This window comes from Apostichopus japonicus, chromosome 1 (assembly GCF_037975245.1).
Source record: "Apostichopus japonicus isolate 1M-3 chromosome 1, ASM3797524v1, whole genome shotgun sequence".
NCBI lineage: Eukaryota > Metazoa > Echinodermata > Holothuroidea > Aspidochirotida > Stichopodidae > Apostichopus > Apostichopus japonicus.
In genome coordinates this window covers 19463135-19482307 of record NC_092561.1, presented here as the reverse complement: position 1 = coordinate 19482307, position 19173 = coordinate 19463135, and the positions used below count along the sequence as shown (strand labels likewise).

At 36.5% G+C, this 19173-nt stretch overlaps 1 protein-coding gene and 1 long non-coding RNA gene across 3 annotated transcripts in view; both read left to right on the top strand.

Annotated features, from left to right (window-relative positions):
• Positions 1–14918, top strand: part of LOC139970381 (uncharacterized) — a 30042-nt gene extending 15124 nt beyond the window's left edge. The window contains exons 5-12 of the mRNA XM_071976023.1: positions 1048–1185; positions 2292–2401; positions 3449–3590; positions 4548–4612; positions 5328–5359; positions 5869–5913; positions 6800–6907; positions 8470–14918. Of these exons, the coding sequence (XP_071832124.1) occupies positions 1048–1185; positions 2292–2401; positions 3449–3590; positions 4548–4612; positions 5328–5359; positions 5869–5913; positions 6800–6907; positions 8470–8649 (820 nt within the window). The 3' untranslated portion in view covers positions 8650–14918. The remainder of the gene's footprint in view (positions 1–1047; positions 1186–2291; positions 2402–3448; positions 3591–4547; positions 4613–5327; positions 5360–5868; positions 5914–6799; positions 6908–8469) is intronic.
• Positions 14919–15501: 583 nt separating this feature from the next.
• Positions 15502–19027, top strand: LOC139970351 (uncharacterized). 2 transcript variants are annotated; one of them, XR_011794130.1, is made up of 3 exons: positions 15502–16285; positions 16959–17115; positions 17394–19027. It is a non-coding gene; the product is annotated as an uncharacterized lncRNA (long non-coding RNA). The 2 variants fall into 2 exon arrangements; XR_011794129.1 differs by having other exon boundaries at positions 15503–16285; positions 17389–19027.
• The last annotated feature ends 146 nt before the right edge of the window (positions 19028–19173 follow it).

Below are 19173 nucleotides of genomic sequence, written 5' to 3'. Positions count from 1 at the left end.
TCTATTTCATAGAGTGGAATAGAGCGGATTTTGCATGCAATCAACGAGCAATTGACCAATCAAATGACCAGAATACAATTAGGTGTTGTATAATACCAGCTATCGGCACTCATTTGAGTATAATAATCATATCAGAAAATATGCTGGAGGATACTATAGGAAGTAAATGATGTCGTTGAACAGTCGTTGAAAATCATTACGGTAATACATTTTCGATTACAAAGTACACAGTTTGCCTTACCAGTAAAGTAAGTTGTATCTAGGTTAAATCATTGATATTCTGTTGATTTATACCTCTTAAACCGTTATCACACTTGATAAAATATATTGTCAGATAAAATTTAAAAAGAGTACAGTACAAGATGAGAAAACATTGCGTTAATATTAAAATCAACGAGGGAATTCACTAAATGTGGTTAATCATTTAAAAAACAAAATCAAAAGTTCTTCAATCAACAATTAATTATAATCTACGGTACATTAGTCACATACATAAACTACACAAATTTACACTAAGTTCATGTAAAATAAAACGTAAACAGTTAAAAAATATAACTGTACATATAGAAGTATTCTTAACATATAGATAGGTGAATTAACTTAATCATCACAGTGTAGTGCAGTAACATGCATACATGTTGCAAACTGGGGCTGTGGCTGAGTGGATACAGGCAGTGGCATTTGAAGCCATGAGGTTTAGCAATCGGGTGGGTTTTTCATCCGAGAGCAATCTATGGTTTTTCCTGTCTGAAATGACCTTCTAAATTGAGTAGATTCTAAATTTGAGTTGAAAAGCCACCCGATGTGAAAGTTGTATTACCATAAGCTCTTGCGGGCTTCCCCCACATTTCGTGGTTGCTTAAGCGTCAAAAATAACTGTGGGAGTATGTGACAAATGTTTCATAACATTTATTTAACTTGAGGGTATTAACATCGATAGTACATTTTGCTTTTTACAGTTCCCACATTTGATTTGTGATGCTTAACATTATTTCTTATTAGATGCTTCATCCATTTATGATTTCTTCTGATTTTCCTTCTTTTCAGGACTGTACATTGGGTATACATGCACATGATACAAGTGGAAGCAATTGTGCAATATCTACGTCTCGTGCAACTCCTCGTCATCTGCCATTTCTACCTCTCGAGAGCTACAAGGCTGTTAAGATGGGAGAGAAGTAAAATGTAAGAGACTTTCAGGATATGTCAAAGGTCATGAGTAAAGATAGCTAAGTATGCACAGTCAAAGGGAGTGTGTGTCAAAGGTCATGAGTATAGATAGCTAATTGTGCATATTCATGGAGTTTTTGTCGAAGGTCATGAGTAAAGATAGCTAATTATGCACAGTCAAAGGGAGTTTGTGTCAAAGGTCATGAGTATAGACAGCTAACTGTGCACATTCAAAGGGAGTTTGTGTCAAAGGTCATTAGAATGGGAGGCTATTTGTACAAGGTTTGGGAGTTAGTGTCAAACATCATGGAGTGTAGTTGGTTACTTGTGCATATTCATGGAGTTTGTGTCAAAGGTCGTGAGAATACGTAGGTGGCTACTTGTGCATATTCATGGAATTTGTGTTAAAGGTCATGAGAATAGACTTGTGGCTTGTTGTGCATATTCATTAAGTTTTGTGTCAAAGGTCATAGGGTGTAGCTGCATAAAATCTTGTGCCACAGACCATAGAATGGACCAGTGCTAAGCGTGAAAGGTTTATGACTACAGCCTACAGGGAGTAATAAGTTATACGTAGTCAGAGTTTTTCATGGAGGAAGGATACACTGTATGTATTGCAGCTATGGAGGATGTGTCATAGGTCAAATGATCAATACTGTAAAAACAATGAGGTTGTGTCAAAGGTCATGGAGAGTAAGAAATATTTAATATAAATTCTACTCTCACAATTTACATGTACATTGATTGGGAGCATGTCATCAAGGCAGGGGGGGGGGGGGGCTATACATTGCAGCTATGGAGAGAGAGTGTCTAAGGTCAGAAGAAGGGATCAATATTGTTTAATAGTGAGGTTGTGTCAAAGGTCATTAGAGGAATCTACTACTGTACATAGGGGGGGGGGGGGTGTGTGAGGAGGATGGGTGAAAGGTCAAATGAAGATATTGATACAGTCTTGCTACAACCTTTTAGATATTTGCAAGATTGAATATCATGATATATCTGATTATTCGTCTTTTGGGGGTTTTTTCTTCGATGGACTAAGCTTGGATATATTATTCCACTTCGTAAATTAAAAAAAGTATAGTTCCGTCCCGAAATGCACTTTGCTTATTTACTTTCAGATTTTTGCTGATCGCAATGGGTCTATTCTTCATGTATTTTACGTCCATTGTGATAGTCACGATAGTCGCTGCCTCTACAAGACAGACCACGACACTTATGTCATGTCGCGGTGAGTATTTTCTGTCTTTTTGTAACTTTTTCATACCTGGGGCGAACCAGGTCCTAAATTTTAGTTGTATAGCCAGTTTTTGGGAGGGATGAATGTACCTCAAATATGAAGAATGAACAAGATGACTATGTACATGGTAGAATAGATGTGTATAGTTAGTGAATAGAACACCAGCTTTGAGACCACTTAAGCCTCTCCTTAAAGCAGGGTTTCCCTAACTTTATCCCCCCCCCCCACGAACCCCCTGCGGATGTCAGAGTTGTCCAGGAAACCCCCAACTTTTCGAGACATGATCTGAGTCATTATATTACTATAATATGCATGACAGTGCTTTGTAAAAGATCAAGTTCATAGTGTAATATTGTAATGAAAAAAATCAAAAAGAGTTTGTCGATAGGTACGACTTTTGTACACCACTAAATTGTATGATATATCAGATTTTAGTTCAACAACAAGTAGTCCAGTTTTGACTTTCAGAAACATCTCACGAACCCCCTGGGCTGGACTCACGCACCCCCTGGGGGTTCATGTACCCCAGTTAGGGAACCCCTGCCTTAGACCAAGATGACTATGTATGTATGGTAGAAGAGATGTGTGTAATTGGTGAATAGAACACCAGCTTTAAGACCAGTAGGCCTCTACTTTGGGTGGATCATAAAAGTCCTTTAAGTTTTTGATATATCTCCAAAGTGACACAGGGATGTATGTAGGTATGTATATATTTTAGATCCTCCTGCAAGCAGGAAATCGCGAAGAAGCCACATTGGCTTATCAAAGCCGCAAGCTGACCGAAGTCAGTCTCTTATAATCATATTTATCATCCATGATTATGAATTGTCAACAACTTTGTAACTGGATGACATACATTAAACTTGGAGTGACTCGAACCAGGAACCTTATGATTGGATGGCACCGGCGTTAACCACTGAGCTAACACTCCTAGCGATAGATTAACCATTTGATCTATTTTGGGGGTATTTAGTTTACGTAATCTGAATTTTTGATGTCAACAACTGTTTTAGTTTCTCTCTCTTTTTTTTCTTCTAGATCCATTTTGGTTATTCCTCTCCATAGCCGAGTGTGTCTTAGTCCAAATGTTCCTAATCTCCGGGTTCTACATCACAAAGAGGATGAACCAGGTAGTCACTCTAGAGAGTAGCAGACGGAGCCAGATATTCGACCTCTGGAGGTAAATTCAAGCATATTTAATTCAGTACCAGTCACTCACATGTCCCCGCACAACAGAACTCTCACATTCCCCATGTACCTCAAATGGTGTGTTCTACAACACAAAGAGAAAGAACTAAGTGGTGTTGTGCAAGAGTAGCCGGCAAGGCCAGATTTTGAAAATTTGGAGTTCACAGATTTTGTTTTATTTAGAACAACTTACATGTCTTCACACGACTACTGCACTCTCATTACATATATACTGGTCATGTAGCTTTTCCTAAAACTGAAACGCGATCAACAAATTACTGACATGAAAAAAAAGAATTATCAACAATCGTAGAAAAAGAAACGAAGGTTTGGAAATAAAACTGGATTCCAACCAGTAGTTTCAGCAATTTTTACAAGCCTTGCGATTTGCCAAGTTAGCTAGTTCTAGCCCTTGTTGTGAGCCATCAATTTACGGAGGGCGCTATTCAGAATTAAAGACAGGAGACAGGAAATGGGTTGTCAAGTCAAGTAAGATATGTTAAATAATATTGAAACAAATAAAGAAAGGTCTTGATTCTTGCAAAATTTCATGAACGCATCATCACATTATAATACAGACAAACTACGTTACAGGCTGCGAGTAATAATTTAAAGAAGTACAAAAATAGCTATTGAACGGATGTCATCGAGACCAATCACTTTTATCTTATATTGGATAAAAATATTTAGTAATGTAACAATGTTTGATATGGATTGAATATAGAGGCATCGATTGTTAAACTGTTCTGTGGAACCCACTTCCAGGACATGTAAAACCGTAAAAAAAAAAAAACGTGAAAACTCTCAAAACGTATCTTTTCACCATATATGTTATAATTGTTATTATTATGTTAAGCGCTACAAGAATTATTTCATAGTTTGTTTGGCGCTATATAAAAATGATGTATTATTATTATTATGATTATTATTCTCCATTTTTCTCTTTCAGCATCATATGTGCCTTTGAAGTAGCCTCCATAGCATCTCTGGTGTATAACATTGTCATGCTTACAGGTAATAGCCGTTGATGCGAGCCCCTTAACTGAGGGCTGCTGGTTTAAATTACACATTTTAAATTAGGTTTAAGTTATACAGTAAGTTTAAATAATAGGTTTATATTATAGTATATATTTGAAATTTGACCAGATGTTGATAATGAAGGAAAAAAAACGTCTACCACCTGATAATAGAGCTAAATTTCAAATTTGAAAACATTTTGTTTTCACAAATAGCTTCAGACCCTGCGAATGGAACAGGATCACTTTAGACAGGACTTTAGTTTCGGTTTGTTATAGCCCGAGACGAAAGGAACACTTTTGAGTGCAAGGTGTGCACTGTTTGTCTAACTTATTCCAGGTTTCAAGCTGGTCACCTTTTATAATATGCTAAAATCCTCAGTTAAATCAACAGTTTTGGTTGAGTTTATTAGAAAACAATGGGTTATTATCATTCATTAACAATTAGGTCTGAACTGAGGAACTAATGTCATCATCAAGTTTAGACTTGAATGGAATGTTATGTTCAGGATAACAGACTAAACAGGATTGCAATGCTTGTTAAAGATCATCAGTACCCCTCCCCCACCCCCAAGAGTTGGCATCCTGTGATATAAAAAATATGTAAAAAAAAAATTTCTTCGTTCTGGCAGTTTTGATTCTTATCATGTTCTCCAGACCTTTTCTTTCAACATCTTTCAATATTTTTGTCCATACATTTCTTCTTTTCACAGAAGCAAACGGAAGCAATTGCAGCGATGTTTATGTAAGTCTATTTTTTACCTTCTGGCCTTCATATGGTTCTATAGTCCCTCCAAAGCTAATCATGTTATCCCCTACATTAATGGGACAAAAAAACTTCCTTTACGTATCCAAAAAGATAGTGTCACTACTTACGTTCCATGACAAACTCCTATCTGGGCGAGCACTTTTCATTCTCAGGAACTTGCTACCTTATCATCGACAAAAAGTCATAACTTTCTATCCCTTTCACCTGGCAATCTTTCATCCCCCCTACTCTACTAAGTTCCTGCACCCCATATCCGCCCCACTTCAGTCCCCCCTCCTCCCCCCCACCTCATCTGCTACCTAACATAAAAACTGCATGATCCATATAGTCGGTTAGATTGAAGTTGACAATTAGTTCTGGGCACGTAGCATCCCCGGAAGATGAAATGGTACTGTTATGCCTCCTTATCAAAGATGTAACTTCAGTTGAATTTTCGTATTAAACTGCTCTAATTCTGTTCTTTTCTCTTTTTTCTTACTCTGTAGAATTCCAACGAACTCATTTACAGCGTAGTGTACATATTTCTTATGGTAAGTGTGGATGGAGAAACAAGTTTGATTTATTTTGAAGTCAATTAATTATTGGCTTATGTTGAAGTCTGGAAGAAAGACTTATCACTGTACTTAGTAATAATAATAGTGATTGATAACACGCGCACATCCACCCAGAAGGGTTTCGTGAAATACAGAGCTACAACCGTGCCGAATGAACCGCTTGTTTTAATCTCAGGTACACCTAGTGGACGACTCCCATCTGCTTCTCTACAAGAAAAGCGTATAGCATGTTAGGTAGGTTACTTTCTGGTCAGGGATGTAATTCCCCCTGTGACGTCAGGGCGTGAAGGCAGAAGAGCTCCTTAATACTGTGTGTAAAAAGCTTAACAAAGTGGGCTTGAGTTCTTATATTTGGCACGTTTCTTTGGGACATGAATAGGAATTGTATGCTGCAAGTTTAAAAGAAATTTGGGTAATTTGAGTCACCTGACCTCTCACTACCTGCAGGTTATTGTATGACCCACTCTTCCACCAGATACTGCTCTCATATATGTCTCTCCCTTGACCCATCTCCCTTGACCCCTTGACCCTGACCCCTCTCCCTTGACCTCTCCCTTGACCCATCTCTCTTGATCCCTCCCCTGTCCCTTGACCCCTCTCCATTGACCCCTCTCCCTTGACCCCTCTCCATTGACCCTCTCCCTTGACCCATCCCCTCTCATCTCCCTTCACACTACCTTGTCCTTACCCCTCCTCCTGCATGATGTCATCCTTACAATAAGATGGAGAAGGAGGATGTCACATCCATATCTGTTGCTTTCTCTTTTTTAATATTTGACATCTATCTGTTATTAAGAAATAAAAAAATGCTTGATATTTCAATAGTCTACAATTATTTTCTCTTCTTGTTTTTTTGTGACAGATTTTTACTATTTTTATACCACTGTTGACCTTGCTCCTGGTTTTCCATCCCATCGATCGAGAGACAGACGAAAACAGACCCCTGTTGCCAAGTAGATCTGTGTTCCAGGTAAGCAACTTTTTCGTTTGATTTTCTAATTTTTACTCTTGTTTCTTACCCTCCTTAACCCCCCCCCCCCCCCTCCCAGGCATGAAAATAAACGATCGTTCTTCTTTCTGCCAGAAGAAGGAATATCAGATGTGTCGTCTGTCAAGTCCAAATCCCACTGAGAAGAAAGAAATTGGCAATAATTTATTTGAAAAAATGATAAATTTAAATCATTAGAATAATATTTTTCTCTAATGGTTTTTTTCAACCTTTTTCTAGCTTTTCTTCAAAGTTAGAGCAAGTAAAAGCAGTTGTCATAACGAATATGGATGGTAAAATATTGAAATGAATTCAAATCTATATTTTGCCTTACTCTAGAGTTCAATCATGGTGCTAACCAACTGGAAATAATTTGTGATTCCGAAAGCCGGAACTCGAAAGAGATACTTTGAAATAGACACTGTTAAATGAAACAGAAATAAACGACCAAGGCAAATGAGCTTATGTATAATTGAAACTGTAGAGAGTTGGAAATCCAGCACAGTGAAAAACACACAGGTGGCAAATGCTTACAGTGGAATTACTTTCTTACTTAGCTTGGTCATAGTCATTGATACAACCCAATGCCAAAACTGCAACTTGAAATATCTTCACAACTTACTTTGACAAAATTCCTGATATATGTAAGTCCAAGACAAATGCAGAAAATTGATTAGAAAAATGACCGAAATCTTGACAACTCAGCAGTTTGTAAAATCAATGACAAATTACCCATTCCTCAGTAAAACTTTAGTTTAGGATGTGTGATAACTCTTTGTAAAAATTCAGCGTTTTTAACATGATTTCGGTCCAATTTATTGAGCATAGGTAACAGATGCAATTCTTGTTTCAGTATTTCATGGGAAACAGCATTGCATTTATAAATCTTAAAAGAGTTTCACAAATTTGTAAGCACTAAAACTATTTTCTTTGTGTGCTATTGATATTGGTTTTCATGGTCATGTTGCGGGAGAGCCTGAAATTCAACAAAATTTTGAAGTTTGTGTACAGCATTTGACAAAGAAATAAAAGTAATACAGACAAAATGTCATGACTTTAAACAGTTTTAAGACCCTCTCCCATCCCCCACCCGACCCCCCCCCCACTTAATACCTTCCCTCCTGCCGTTCGTGAAGTGAAATAGGACATTGAATGTAAGCCATCTGTTAGAAAGATGTCTTCTCCTTATAGTACTGCATACAATACTATAACACTTTACGTACCCCTTCCCTATCACCTGCACATCACCTGCACATCAGAAACCAGCAGTGAAACTACGTTTCAGAAAGAGATTGATTTCCTTTTTTCAAAAAAAGTCTATCACGGCTTCACAATGTGCTTTTCTCGGTCGATCAAATCACCAAAGAGTCTACACGAGTAGGAGCGATGCCCCTCTCACCCCCCTCCCCACCCTCTCCACACCTACTTGTACCACAGTTAAAACAGATCTGAACCATAAAAAAGAGTCCTGCCCCTTATAGAGCTGAATTAGTTCTCACATTCGACTTGAACCATCTCCCTCTCCTTTTTTTCCGATATCGCAGCCTGCCTTCCTGAGTCGAGCGGATCACCAACGCATCTACAGAGTAGGACGGAGGGTCTCGTACAGCGAGTCATCCATCCAAGCCCCACCGCAGCCGAGCGGCCAGTACCGTAAGTCCAATTCTTACCCCCGCCTCCCAATCATCGTGGAGGAAGTCACGGACCACATGGAATCTATATAGAAGGATGTCTGCAGGAGCCCAGTGGAATTATAGCATTTAAAACTACTTTTAACCCTGGCACTTTATTAAATGTGCACTGGTCCCCCATTAATTATTCCCCACCCACCTCCCCCAGGGTACATCCCTCTCTCAGAAACTCACATGCAGCAAGGCTGGTCCAGTTATTCGTCCCTCAGTTACATTGATAAATGTGACATTAGCCATGTTGTTACACCTAGTTATGAGTTATTTTATTTTCATTCTTCATTCTACTTTCACAAATTTGAAATGATTTGGACCTTTACGTGGACTGCCTAACCTTCATCACTTTCGTCGTCACCTACCTCCCCTCCCTACCACCTCCCCCCCCCCCGATCCTCTCCACACACGCACATCTATTACAGCAACTGCTGGTCAATTGCAATTGCACTAAGAAGGACATTTTGAAAATTCTCTCGATTTTTTTACCTTTTTTTTCAGTTAGGACAAAGATCAATATCAAAGATTTGTGATTACCATATCTTTAAATATTTAAATATGTCAATGTTAAATTATTAAATATTTATGATTAAATAATATATATTATATAAAAACAAGTGACACATTAATGTGACAGGGCCTAAACCTCTGAATGTGGCAATATAAAGGAAAGTAGAGAGGGGTTGTGTGATGGTTGTGTTGGGGTTGTGTGACGTGTTTGAATTTGGGAGGAATAGACTCGTCCTGTAGACAAAAATTTGTTCAAAAAAAGACAATTTCTTTTATTTGCTCAATATTTGCGAATTCCTATGGGAATGAGTGATATTCTAATTGTAGGAAACCCTGTCATATGTGAAGGCGGTGATGCGATTCGGTTTGTGTGTCCTTATAAATGGAATTGCATGATATCACTCTTAAGTACATGCAAATAAAGTTGAAACAATGCTTAAATGTTACTTTCGTACTACCATGTATCAAGAAAACAGTATAAGAAGAGAAAAGATGTAAAAATTATTTGGCATTGAACTCATTAATAAGATAGCTGCATGTAGTTAGGATTAGTTAGGATTAAATCTGAATAAATCTCTTTGATATCTCTGCGTTTAAAGTAATAAGAGAATAGACGCGCACACATTTAACTCATTAATAAGATAGCTGCATGTAGTTAGGATTAGTTAGGATTAAATCTGAATAAATCTCTTTTGATATCTCTGCATTTAAAGTAATAAGAGAATAGACGCGCACACATTTAACTCATTAATAAGATAGCTGCATGTAGTTAGGATTAGTTAGGATTAAATCTGAATAAATCTCTTTTGATATCTCTGCATTTAAAGTAATAAGAGAATAGACGCGCACACATTTAACTCATTAATAAGATAGCTGCATGTAGTTAGGATTAGTTAGGATTAAATCTGAATAAATCTCTTTTGATATCTCTGCATTTAAAGTAATAAGAGAATAGACGCACACTCATTTAACTCATTAATAAGATAGCTGCATGTAGTTAGGATTAGTTAGGATTAAATCTGAATAAGTCTCTTTGATATCTCTGCGTTTAAAGTAATAAGAGAGAATAGACGCACACACATTGAACTCATTAATAAGATAGCTGCATGTATTTAGGATTAGTTAGGATTAAATCTGAATAAATCTCTTTGATATCTCTGCATTTAAAATAATAAGAGAATAGACTCACACACATTTAACTCATTTAATAAGATAGCTGCATGTAGTTAGGATTAGTTAGGATTAAATCTGACTAAATCTCTTTCATTTCTCTGCGTTTGAAACTCTTCTCACAAATTCACTTCAAGCAGAAGGAAACTGCCATCGCAAAATGTCATTGCCACTACCAAAATACAAGGTCATGATCATGTTTATTGTCCATATTTGCATATGTAAATAACTTACTGTACAATAGTTTTGCATGGTTCTGATTTAAATTTACTGCAAATTTTGATATTTAACACGTGAGAAAGTGTAAACCCAGAAATTTTTGCTACATTCAGATTTCTGCCATAATTGAAGTTTGTAGAGATAATTGTCCACCAAATTGCTTGCACAAAACAGATATATCAATGCACTCAAGGGGATTAAGAAATTTTGACAACCTCTGTTCCCCCCGTTGGTTCGCTTCATTTGAGTCGTGGCATTAGGTAGCTCTTGAGGGTACACCTGCGCACTTCATCTTTTAATCATCGTTAACCTTTTTAATTTGTAAGCATACCTCAAAAGCAATCAAATTCTAACAACAAAGGGTTTCTCCTTTTCATTGCTGTTATGCTATTTGTCACCTGATACAATCAAGATACCTCACCACCTTTCTGCACAACGTTGATAAAGATTTTTTTTTATTTTTTATGATTATTTTTTTTTTTATGTTTTTTATTTTCACTTACTCTGTCATTAGCCTCGGCAAGTTGTGTTTAAACAACAAATTCAGCCCCAATTCTTGTATGCAAATTAGACTATAGACTATATCTGTATCTATAGACTATATCAGTCTAGTGGGACAATTTTCAAATGTTTAGTACCACTCTGTTACAGTACTTTCGTGCCACGCTTGAAAACACTTGTAGTGACCGCATCGGAACAGTTCAAAACCTATTTTTCATTTAATAAAAAGAGGAGATTAATGTCACTTTTGCTTTCCCTACAATTTCCCTTTGAAGTACTGTATGACAGTATCGAACAGGAATTAAGATTGGCCTTCTCTGTTTATTTTGCCATGGACACAAAACATTTTTACAAAAATAGTGAATACAATGCAATTTGAATATTGTTATGAAAAAAGAAAGTTGTACAAGGCTTGAAAGCTTATTTTGATTTCTTGTTTTGTTAATTCTGGGACCAACCTAGCAATTTTGGTGACACTATATAGTATCTTTAAAAATTGTGCTGCTGTTTTGAAACTCATATTGTGTGTGTTTTTTTTTTATAACCATACAACTTTCAGTGTACGTAAAACTATTTGGGAGATTTTGCTCGAATGGTTGTCGTAAGATGTCATTATTTGCTGATACAGCTCACAACTTGCTGTCGCATACCTAAATGTTTGCATTAATAAGTCTGTGTTTTGAAACATGAAGAGAAAGGGTGTGGTTTCCAATGAATAAAAGGTTTTTATTGCAGAGAATTTATAACTTATACAATTTCCTTCCAAGGTTGTAAGGAAAAGGAACGAATACATCTTAGAAATAGTTGTGATATTTGCAGGAGGTTAATGGCAACTTAAGTCCATAGGGAAAGGTTGTTTCCATATTTCTATCAGGATTATCTGCTAATCTTTGGACAGTTAACACCATTTTTGAATCCTTGCCGAATACAAAAGGAATCTAGTGCGATGATGGTAGCGTGTGTGTGTGTATGTGACACGGCTTGTGAACACAATATCTCAAGAAGGGTAACCTTGAGGGATCTCATACTTGGTATGTGGATGCTCCATAGTGAGTACAACAATGCTGATTTTTGCAGGGGTCAAAGGTCATTGGGGTCACCAGAGGTCAAACTGTGGAAACATTGTGGACCCGATTTCTCAAGAAGGGAAGCAGTAATGAATATGATACTTGGCGTGTGGTTGCTCCATATTCAGTACAAGGATCCTATTGTTTTTGGTGGAGGTCAAAGGTCATTTGGGGTCAACTGAGGTCAAATTGTCAAAAGCTTGTAAACGCCCTTATCTCAAGAAGAGTAACATCGTCAAGTCTCACGCTTAATATGTAGATGTCCCATATTGAGATGAAAACAAACCCTATTGATTTTGGGGAAGGTCAAAGGTCAACAGAGGTCAAACTCTCTAAACACAATATCTCAAACAGGGAAGCATGAAGAAGTCTCAAATTTAGCATGTGGATGCCTTATACCAAGTAGATGAACCTTAAGAAATATTTCCTCACAGTCAGGAATCACTAATCCTTTTTGCTTTCTGGTCTTGTTTGTTTCATTCATTTCCTTCATCTGTTTGTCTAGCTTCTTTATCAAGTTATAGTCAGTAATATGTATAGTGTGACCTTTAATAACACATGCTTGATATATTAAGACATAACAAACAAATATTACTGAAAGTGCCAAAGAACTTTTTGTTATCGTTTTTCTAATGTTACAACAAATATTAGATTTATATTGCGAACGTGTGCGTGTCAAAATTTGGTTGTATGATATTAACTCATTTATTATCTGTTGAGATCGTCTTAATTATAACTACAAAGCAGTTGGTAATTGTTTCCAAATGTGTTCTAACATGTCCTCGCAGATATATTTCAAGAAAAATGTCAGCGTAATTAAACAGACTGTAAGAGATACAATATGGGAGATGATTGTCCCTTTTTAAAATGTTTCTTAAGAATTGAAAGAAAAGGAAGGTGTTCTTTATTGTTGATTTTGATTACATGTATGCAGCTTTCAAAGGTCGTGGGGGAGGTTTTGTTTTTTTAATATAACAAATAAACATGGGGGAACTTCATTACTTTGTAGTCTCTGTAATGAAAGCAAAAATATGCAGAAATCTTAATGGAACGTTTGATCAATCTTCTCTCTCATTTTTAAAATATGAAAGTTTTGCAGTCAATTTTTTCCCTATCATATCAATATTATCAGTTTTTTTTTAAAGATGGGGGGGGAGGTGATTTTAATTACAAGATGCAAGGTTTAGTCCAGATAATCTTGGTGCGTTCTGTGTAATTTTGTCACATCTATGCCCTTTTGAATCGAATTACCATTTAAATATATCTATTAAAAACAACAAGGATTAAATATTAAGAAGAAAATTTTTTCATATTAAAGAAAACAATCAAGAAATTTAGGGTTGTGAAATGAATTTTGTTTATCAAAATTCTCAGTCCAATTTCGTGGTAGGTGCTGTGAATGAAAGAATATAGGAAACCCAATGGCATGCATGTTTTATATTAAAATATTTTTCTTTCAAATTGTCAATACGTGTGATCGTACTGTTGTTACATGCATTTTATGCCTTTGTGTGTCTATTGTATAATCCCAACTTTACAACGCATTTAGTACTTTCTCCAGCTTTTTTTTTTAAATCCCCCTTCTTCTTTTTTTTATCAATAATTGATCTATGCTGCATGATATCAATCTCATATTCTTTTACTTCAAATATTCCTCTTCTAACTCGCTCATGCTGTGAAATGCGCAGTGCCTACGTTGGGTCGATTTTAGGTTTTGTTTGCATAAAGATGTATTTTATTTACCATAAAATATAAATGACGATTTTTTTTTTTTTTTTTTTTAATTACAAAAAGAAAAAGCGTCTTTAAACGCATTGCAGTTGCCAAGGTTAAATCAATATATGCTTTTACTGTGTGATATAAGATTTTTAATGTCTGAAAGTAACATTTGCTATTTATTCGAGATATGACCCTGTAGAACTCTGCAGACAGGATTTTTTTTAAAAAAATCGAAAGCTGTTTTCAAAGAATTTAGTAGTTTTGGGTGATTCCAATGTTCTCTTGCACTTGTAAGTGGTTAGACATACTGCAGCATTTTTTGGGGGGTTGGCGGCAGTGGGGTTGGGGGTGGATAACAATAACTGAAAAGTTTAGTACTTGTAATTAGCTACCTTTCAGTACAGAATGCCAAGCTAGAGTAAGTGTCTTAACGCCATAATTGTTAGTACTGTTTTTTTAATTATTATTATTGTTATTATATTATTATCATTATTATGATTGATAGTATTATTATGATCACTTTTCCACTTCTTGCATTGCTTTCCCTTTTGACTGGAACACTTGCTTCTGAATAAGTCTCCAATACTGTACCACCCCATCCTCTTTCCCTTAATGTTAAGCTAACTAACAGTTTGTGAAACATTTCAAAAGTAATTTTTCTGCAGAATCTGGCATTCCAAATTATTTTCAAGTATAGAATACTTCCCATAGACAAGTGTACTACATTTTCTCAGTAAGAGAGAATTAGTTTGAATAGTGAAAGTTTGAACAGTGAGTGACCAATTTCTCTAGCAATTTATCCTGGTATAACTCTAATGCTCCCTTCGCCACGGTTGAACGTGTACCATTTTCTTCCACAATTATATGCAACTTCCTAATTAAAAGTGTATATATTTTATTGTTTTATTAATGTTGTTTACAGTGGTTAGTGACTGATCGCAATTTCATGTAAATATGTACAAGAATCATATCATATTTTTTACTTTGTTTTTCAATATTCAATATTCTTTGTCACTTTATCGAATAGATATATTAAAATGCATGTGTGGATGTGAATATAGTGGATAAGTATCCAGCCTATCACACTTAACCATAGGTGGAAATAAAGCCTACGTTGGAAGGGAATTCTGTCGTTTGGTCATATACACGTGTGTTTTCTCTTCGTATCTTGTAAGATGAAATGAGATGAATGTCATGGACAGTTAGATGGCATTGGGAGAAGGGAGGCGGGGAGTGAGAGGGGTGGGGATGGGGCGGTAGTGCAGGGGCGAAAGGTTTGACCTAGTTGTCAGATAAGATTCACATTAAACAATATTGTGTGGTACCGTGGAACTGCTACTCGAAGTATAGGCATTTAAAGTACCGTACAATCTACAGCCCCAAAATATTGTTTTAGTCGCGGAACTGCTACTTTTATATTAAAAAAAAATAACTCTGTTATGTACCATGGAACTAATACAGAGAGGATGGGGTGGAAGTGGACCCCATATGTGCCTGCCCTTGATCCATACCACTGCATGTTGTAAGACATTAATCTGAAAATTAATAGAGTTTTGCACACTCAGAATTTTCTTGTCAAATTGATAAAAAAATTGAAGATAAAAAAAAAAACAATTGTTACATAGTTACCAGGGCGCAATTGCAGAATACCCCGCAACTCACACACACATGGCTATTTGAGAACGACATTACATTGTTTACTTATATTAGGCCATCAGCTGAAGGTCGAAATTCGCTTGTTTCGTTCCAGCAACTGCGGGTCTAAAATTTCTCTACAGCATTGAATACATAAATTAATTAAGATTAATGATCCAAAAGTTCTCCATGTACTTTCCTGCAGTTTTTTTGCAATTCCGCTCGAAAGATCGAACTATATTTTTTATTGCGTATGTTAAGAAACTTGCCGTTTTACGTTCAAAAGTTGTGCGCCAGTGAGATATCTGTACCATGTGATATGAATTGTCCAATGAGCCATGAGTTCTGTGTGCAATCTTTGTAGAAAACAACAAACATGGCGGCTCCCACGGGCGCTAGTCAGTCTCCGACACACGGAAATCTACAGTGCTCAGTGCACATTGAATCTGTAAAATTTGAAGCATTCAAGGCACTGACGAATAAACGATGGACTAAAGTTACTTCCTGCGCTAAAGATTGGCTTAATCTCAGCGGCGGAGACAGTGATATCGCCGTACTACTGATTACTCCATGGCCTACTACGATCAAGCGTGTGTTCAACAGCATAGTATGATGGGGTTCCACGATAAGTGTTACAGGCGGTTCATTGATAGCAAGCACATTGCTGCAAGAAAACGGACAGTTCCAGAGGAGACCCCATATGATTTTAAACGAAGAATTGACGGAAAAGATCGAGGAAACCAAGCAGAAGCTCTGGTGTATTGCCTGTTCAATTTATTATATGTGGGAAAAGAAACAATACATTACTAGGCGTTGCAAACGGGACAAGCTGCAGCAGGCAGAGACTTTCGATGGAGGTAAGCCTAAGCATACTACACGACTCTACTTGTACTTCTGTGGCATAGTTGAAGTGTTAAGAGAAGTTGCATAATGCAAGATCAGTAGCTCTTAAGGGATATAATCCAAGTCAAAGGGCACAGTGTTGGACCTGAACATAATATAATTAGTGGCATGGTCATCTGATTTGTTTTGTTATATGGTGGTAGGAACGGAAATTTGTTTCAAATTCTCCATCTGGGCACTAGCCTAAGTGTTAAATACAGGCTTCATAGTTTTCTTACTGTGGCCCTTTATTTGAATGATAGAGATATTATTTTAGTTAGAAAAATAAGTGTAACAAAGGTGCAATAAGGTTAGGTTTGCAAGGTCTTATGGTCAGCCTGTCTAGCTTTACCAAAATGAACAAGTATCTGTCTCCTTTATTATTAGTAACAGATATAATCTACCATTGTATATTTTAAACCATAACATTAAGAGATAATGTACTGTACTGTCAAAAAAAAGCCTGTTTTAATTCTTTTTTGCATGACACTGGTTTGCAAAATTTGAATGTGTCTTTGTTTGTCCATAGAAGATGAGCAGATCACATGGTATATAAATAAAATTGTCTTAGTTCTTATTTGTTCAAACATACATTTTGATCAACAGAAAATGCAAAACAATTTCCTTTTTTTATTTCATTTTATTAAGGTATTGCTTCGACAAGCAGCAGAGCGGAAAAAAGATGAGCCCAGATTTTATGAATATTAGAGGAAAAGACCGTGTTGCCATTGAAGTGAGGTACCACTCTCTATGTTGAAGAAACTAGATACAATTCTTGACAAGGAAGACATACAGATCTTGAAAGGTAAAGTACTCTCTCTCCAATGTGTGGTTCATTGAGTGTTCAGGGGTGGATCTAGGACTTTTGGAATATGGGGGTCCTCCCCCAAGGAAAATTAAAAAATTCTCTAAACGCTTTGAGATGCAATATCAGGTTAATCTTTCCATTGAAATTATTAAAGTAATTTGCAACATATTTCTAGCTGAATTGTAATTATATTGGTACCCCATCATAAAATGTGAGACTCAAAAATATCGAATTTCATGGTACAAGGCGTTCTGTTCATCTCCTCCTCAGAGCAGAGTTTACCACCAACAAAAGATGCTCTGATCCAGCATGTTAAGCGCTGCACCAACCAGGCTGCTATTCACAGTAGGGCATTGCAGCAAAGGACTGATGCACTCTCACCAGAGGGACATGGATGGAAACTTGAAAATGATGACCTTATAATCACTTGGATGACGAAGCCACCTGACCCAGATGTTTTGCTTCAGTGTGTCAGCAGTAGCTGTAGAGTCGGCAAATGTCTTAAAGGAAGATGTTCCTGAATGAATGCACAACTACCGTGTACAGACCTATGTAAATATAGAAATTGCAGCAACTTCCAAGAAGATGTTGAGATTGTTGATGCAGGGGAAGATGATTTGGAGGATGAACTGTGATGGTGTTAAATCTTGATATCTTAGTCTGAAATTTTAATCAAGTTTGAAGTTTGTGAAGAGGGTTAACTTTTTCAAAGTCATGTTGTCATTATTTTGTTCCCCAGAGTTTAAAGGAACCAGAAAACATGATCTTATTCATATATTCATTTTAGCTATTAGTAGTTTTACGTAGATTACCCTACCTACCAGACACCTTTGATAAATATCCACATTTTCTTTAAATCACACTTTTTTTTGAGAGGGGAGGGGAGGGGGGAGGAGGGTGTTATGGGCATGCTTTACCTCTTGCATATTCACAACTACATTTACTGATGACGATGACGCAAATACCGCGTCCTGAAACCAGTCAAAGGTTTATATACTGTTGTTGGGGAACCATCGCCCCTGACCCTGTTCCAATATCACGGTTCGTTATTGTTTGCCGTAACATTTCGTTACCTGTTTTATTCATATTGTTAATATGTTCTGTGCATCTGTTCAAGTTTTGACTGAAGGATATTCAAGTCTTTAGTGACTTTTATTTCATCTAATTATCTTCACCTCTACTACGGAATAGACTTTCCCTTTTCCATACCATAAATGACTTCCATGCAGTGAATTGAAGTGGATACTGTTAAGACTAGTACAACTGTCCTTGGATGAACTTTTAATCACTTATTAATTCCGCGCCGCGCCTTTTGATGAAGAACCTGTATCTTGAATCATCGCAAAGGCCCAGCTCTACTACACCATTGAGTGTATCGACCCAGTCTTAATAGATACATTATTTCTTTCTATCTGGGGCTTAAGTTAACTGTCTTTGTTATTCACTTATTTGTACCATTCACCTTTATTATTCATATTATTTGTAGAATATAGAACTATTATTATTCAAAATACCATTCGAAACCTTGTCGATCTTTTCTTTTATACGTTAACTCCCTTGGAAACTCTTTTTGCAGGAACACGAATTATAAACATGTCGTTTCAGTAACAAGGAGAGAGTACCTAGTTTTGTAGAAGACTGTAGAAAGAGTACTAAGGTAACGGATATATACCGACTATAACTTTATTTCACATCTACGATATGCCATGACGTCTTAGTGTGCCAACTTATATATTGATTTATACAAAAGAAATCGCTCACTGGTCTTGGGGCATTGGTACATCTCATTGTAACTAGGGATTTAGCTACATGTAAAGTAGAGGGGGAGGGGGTCGCATTTGTAAAACAGTTTGGATGGGGAGTGTAACAATTATGGAGAGGAACTTTTCATTATATGTGTATATTTACGCATACATGCACAGACGAAATGCATTCATAACATAGGGGGAAAATCTAAAAATATTTGATTTATTACAAAGCATTATATCTGAGTTTATTAAAAGTGGTACATTTTTATAATTAAAACCCTTAAGTTATAATGTGCAAAAATTGTAT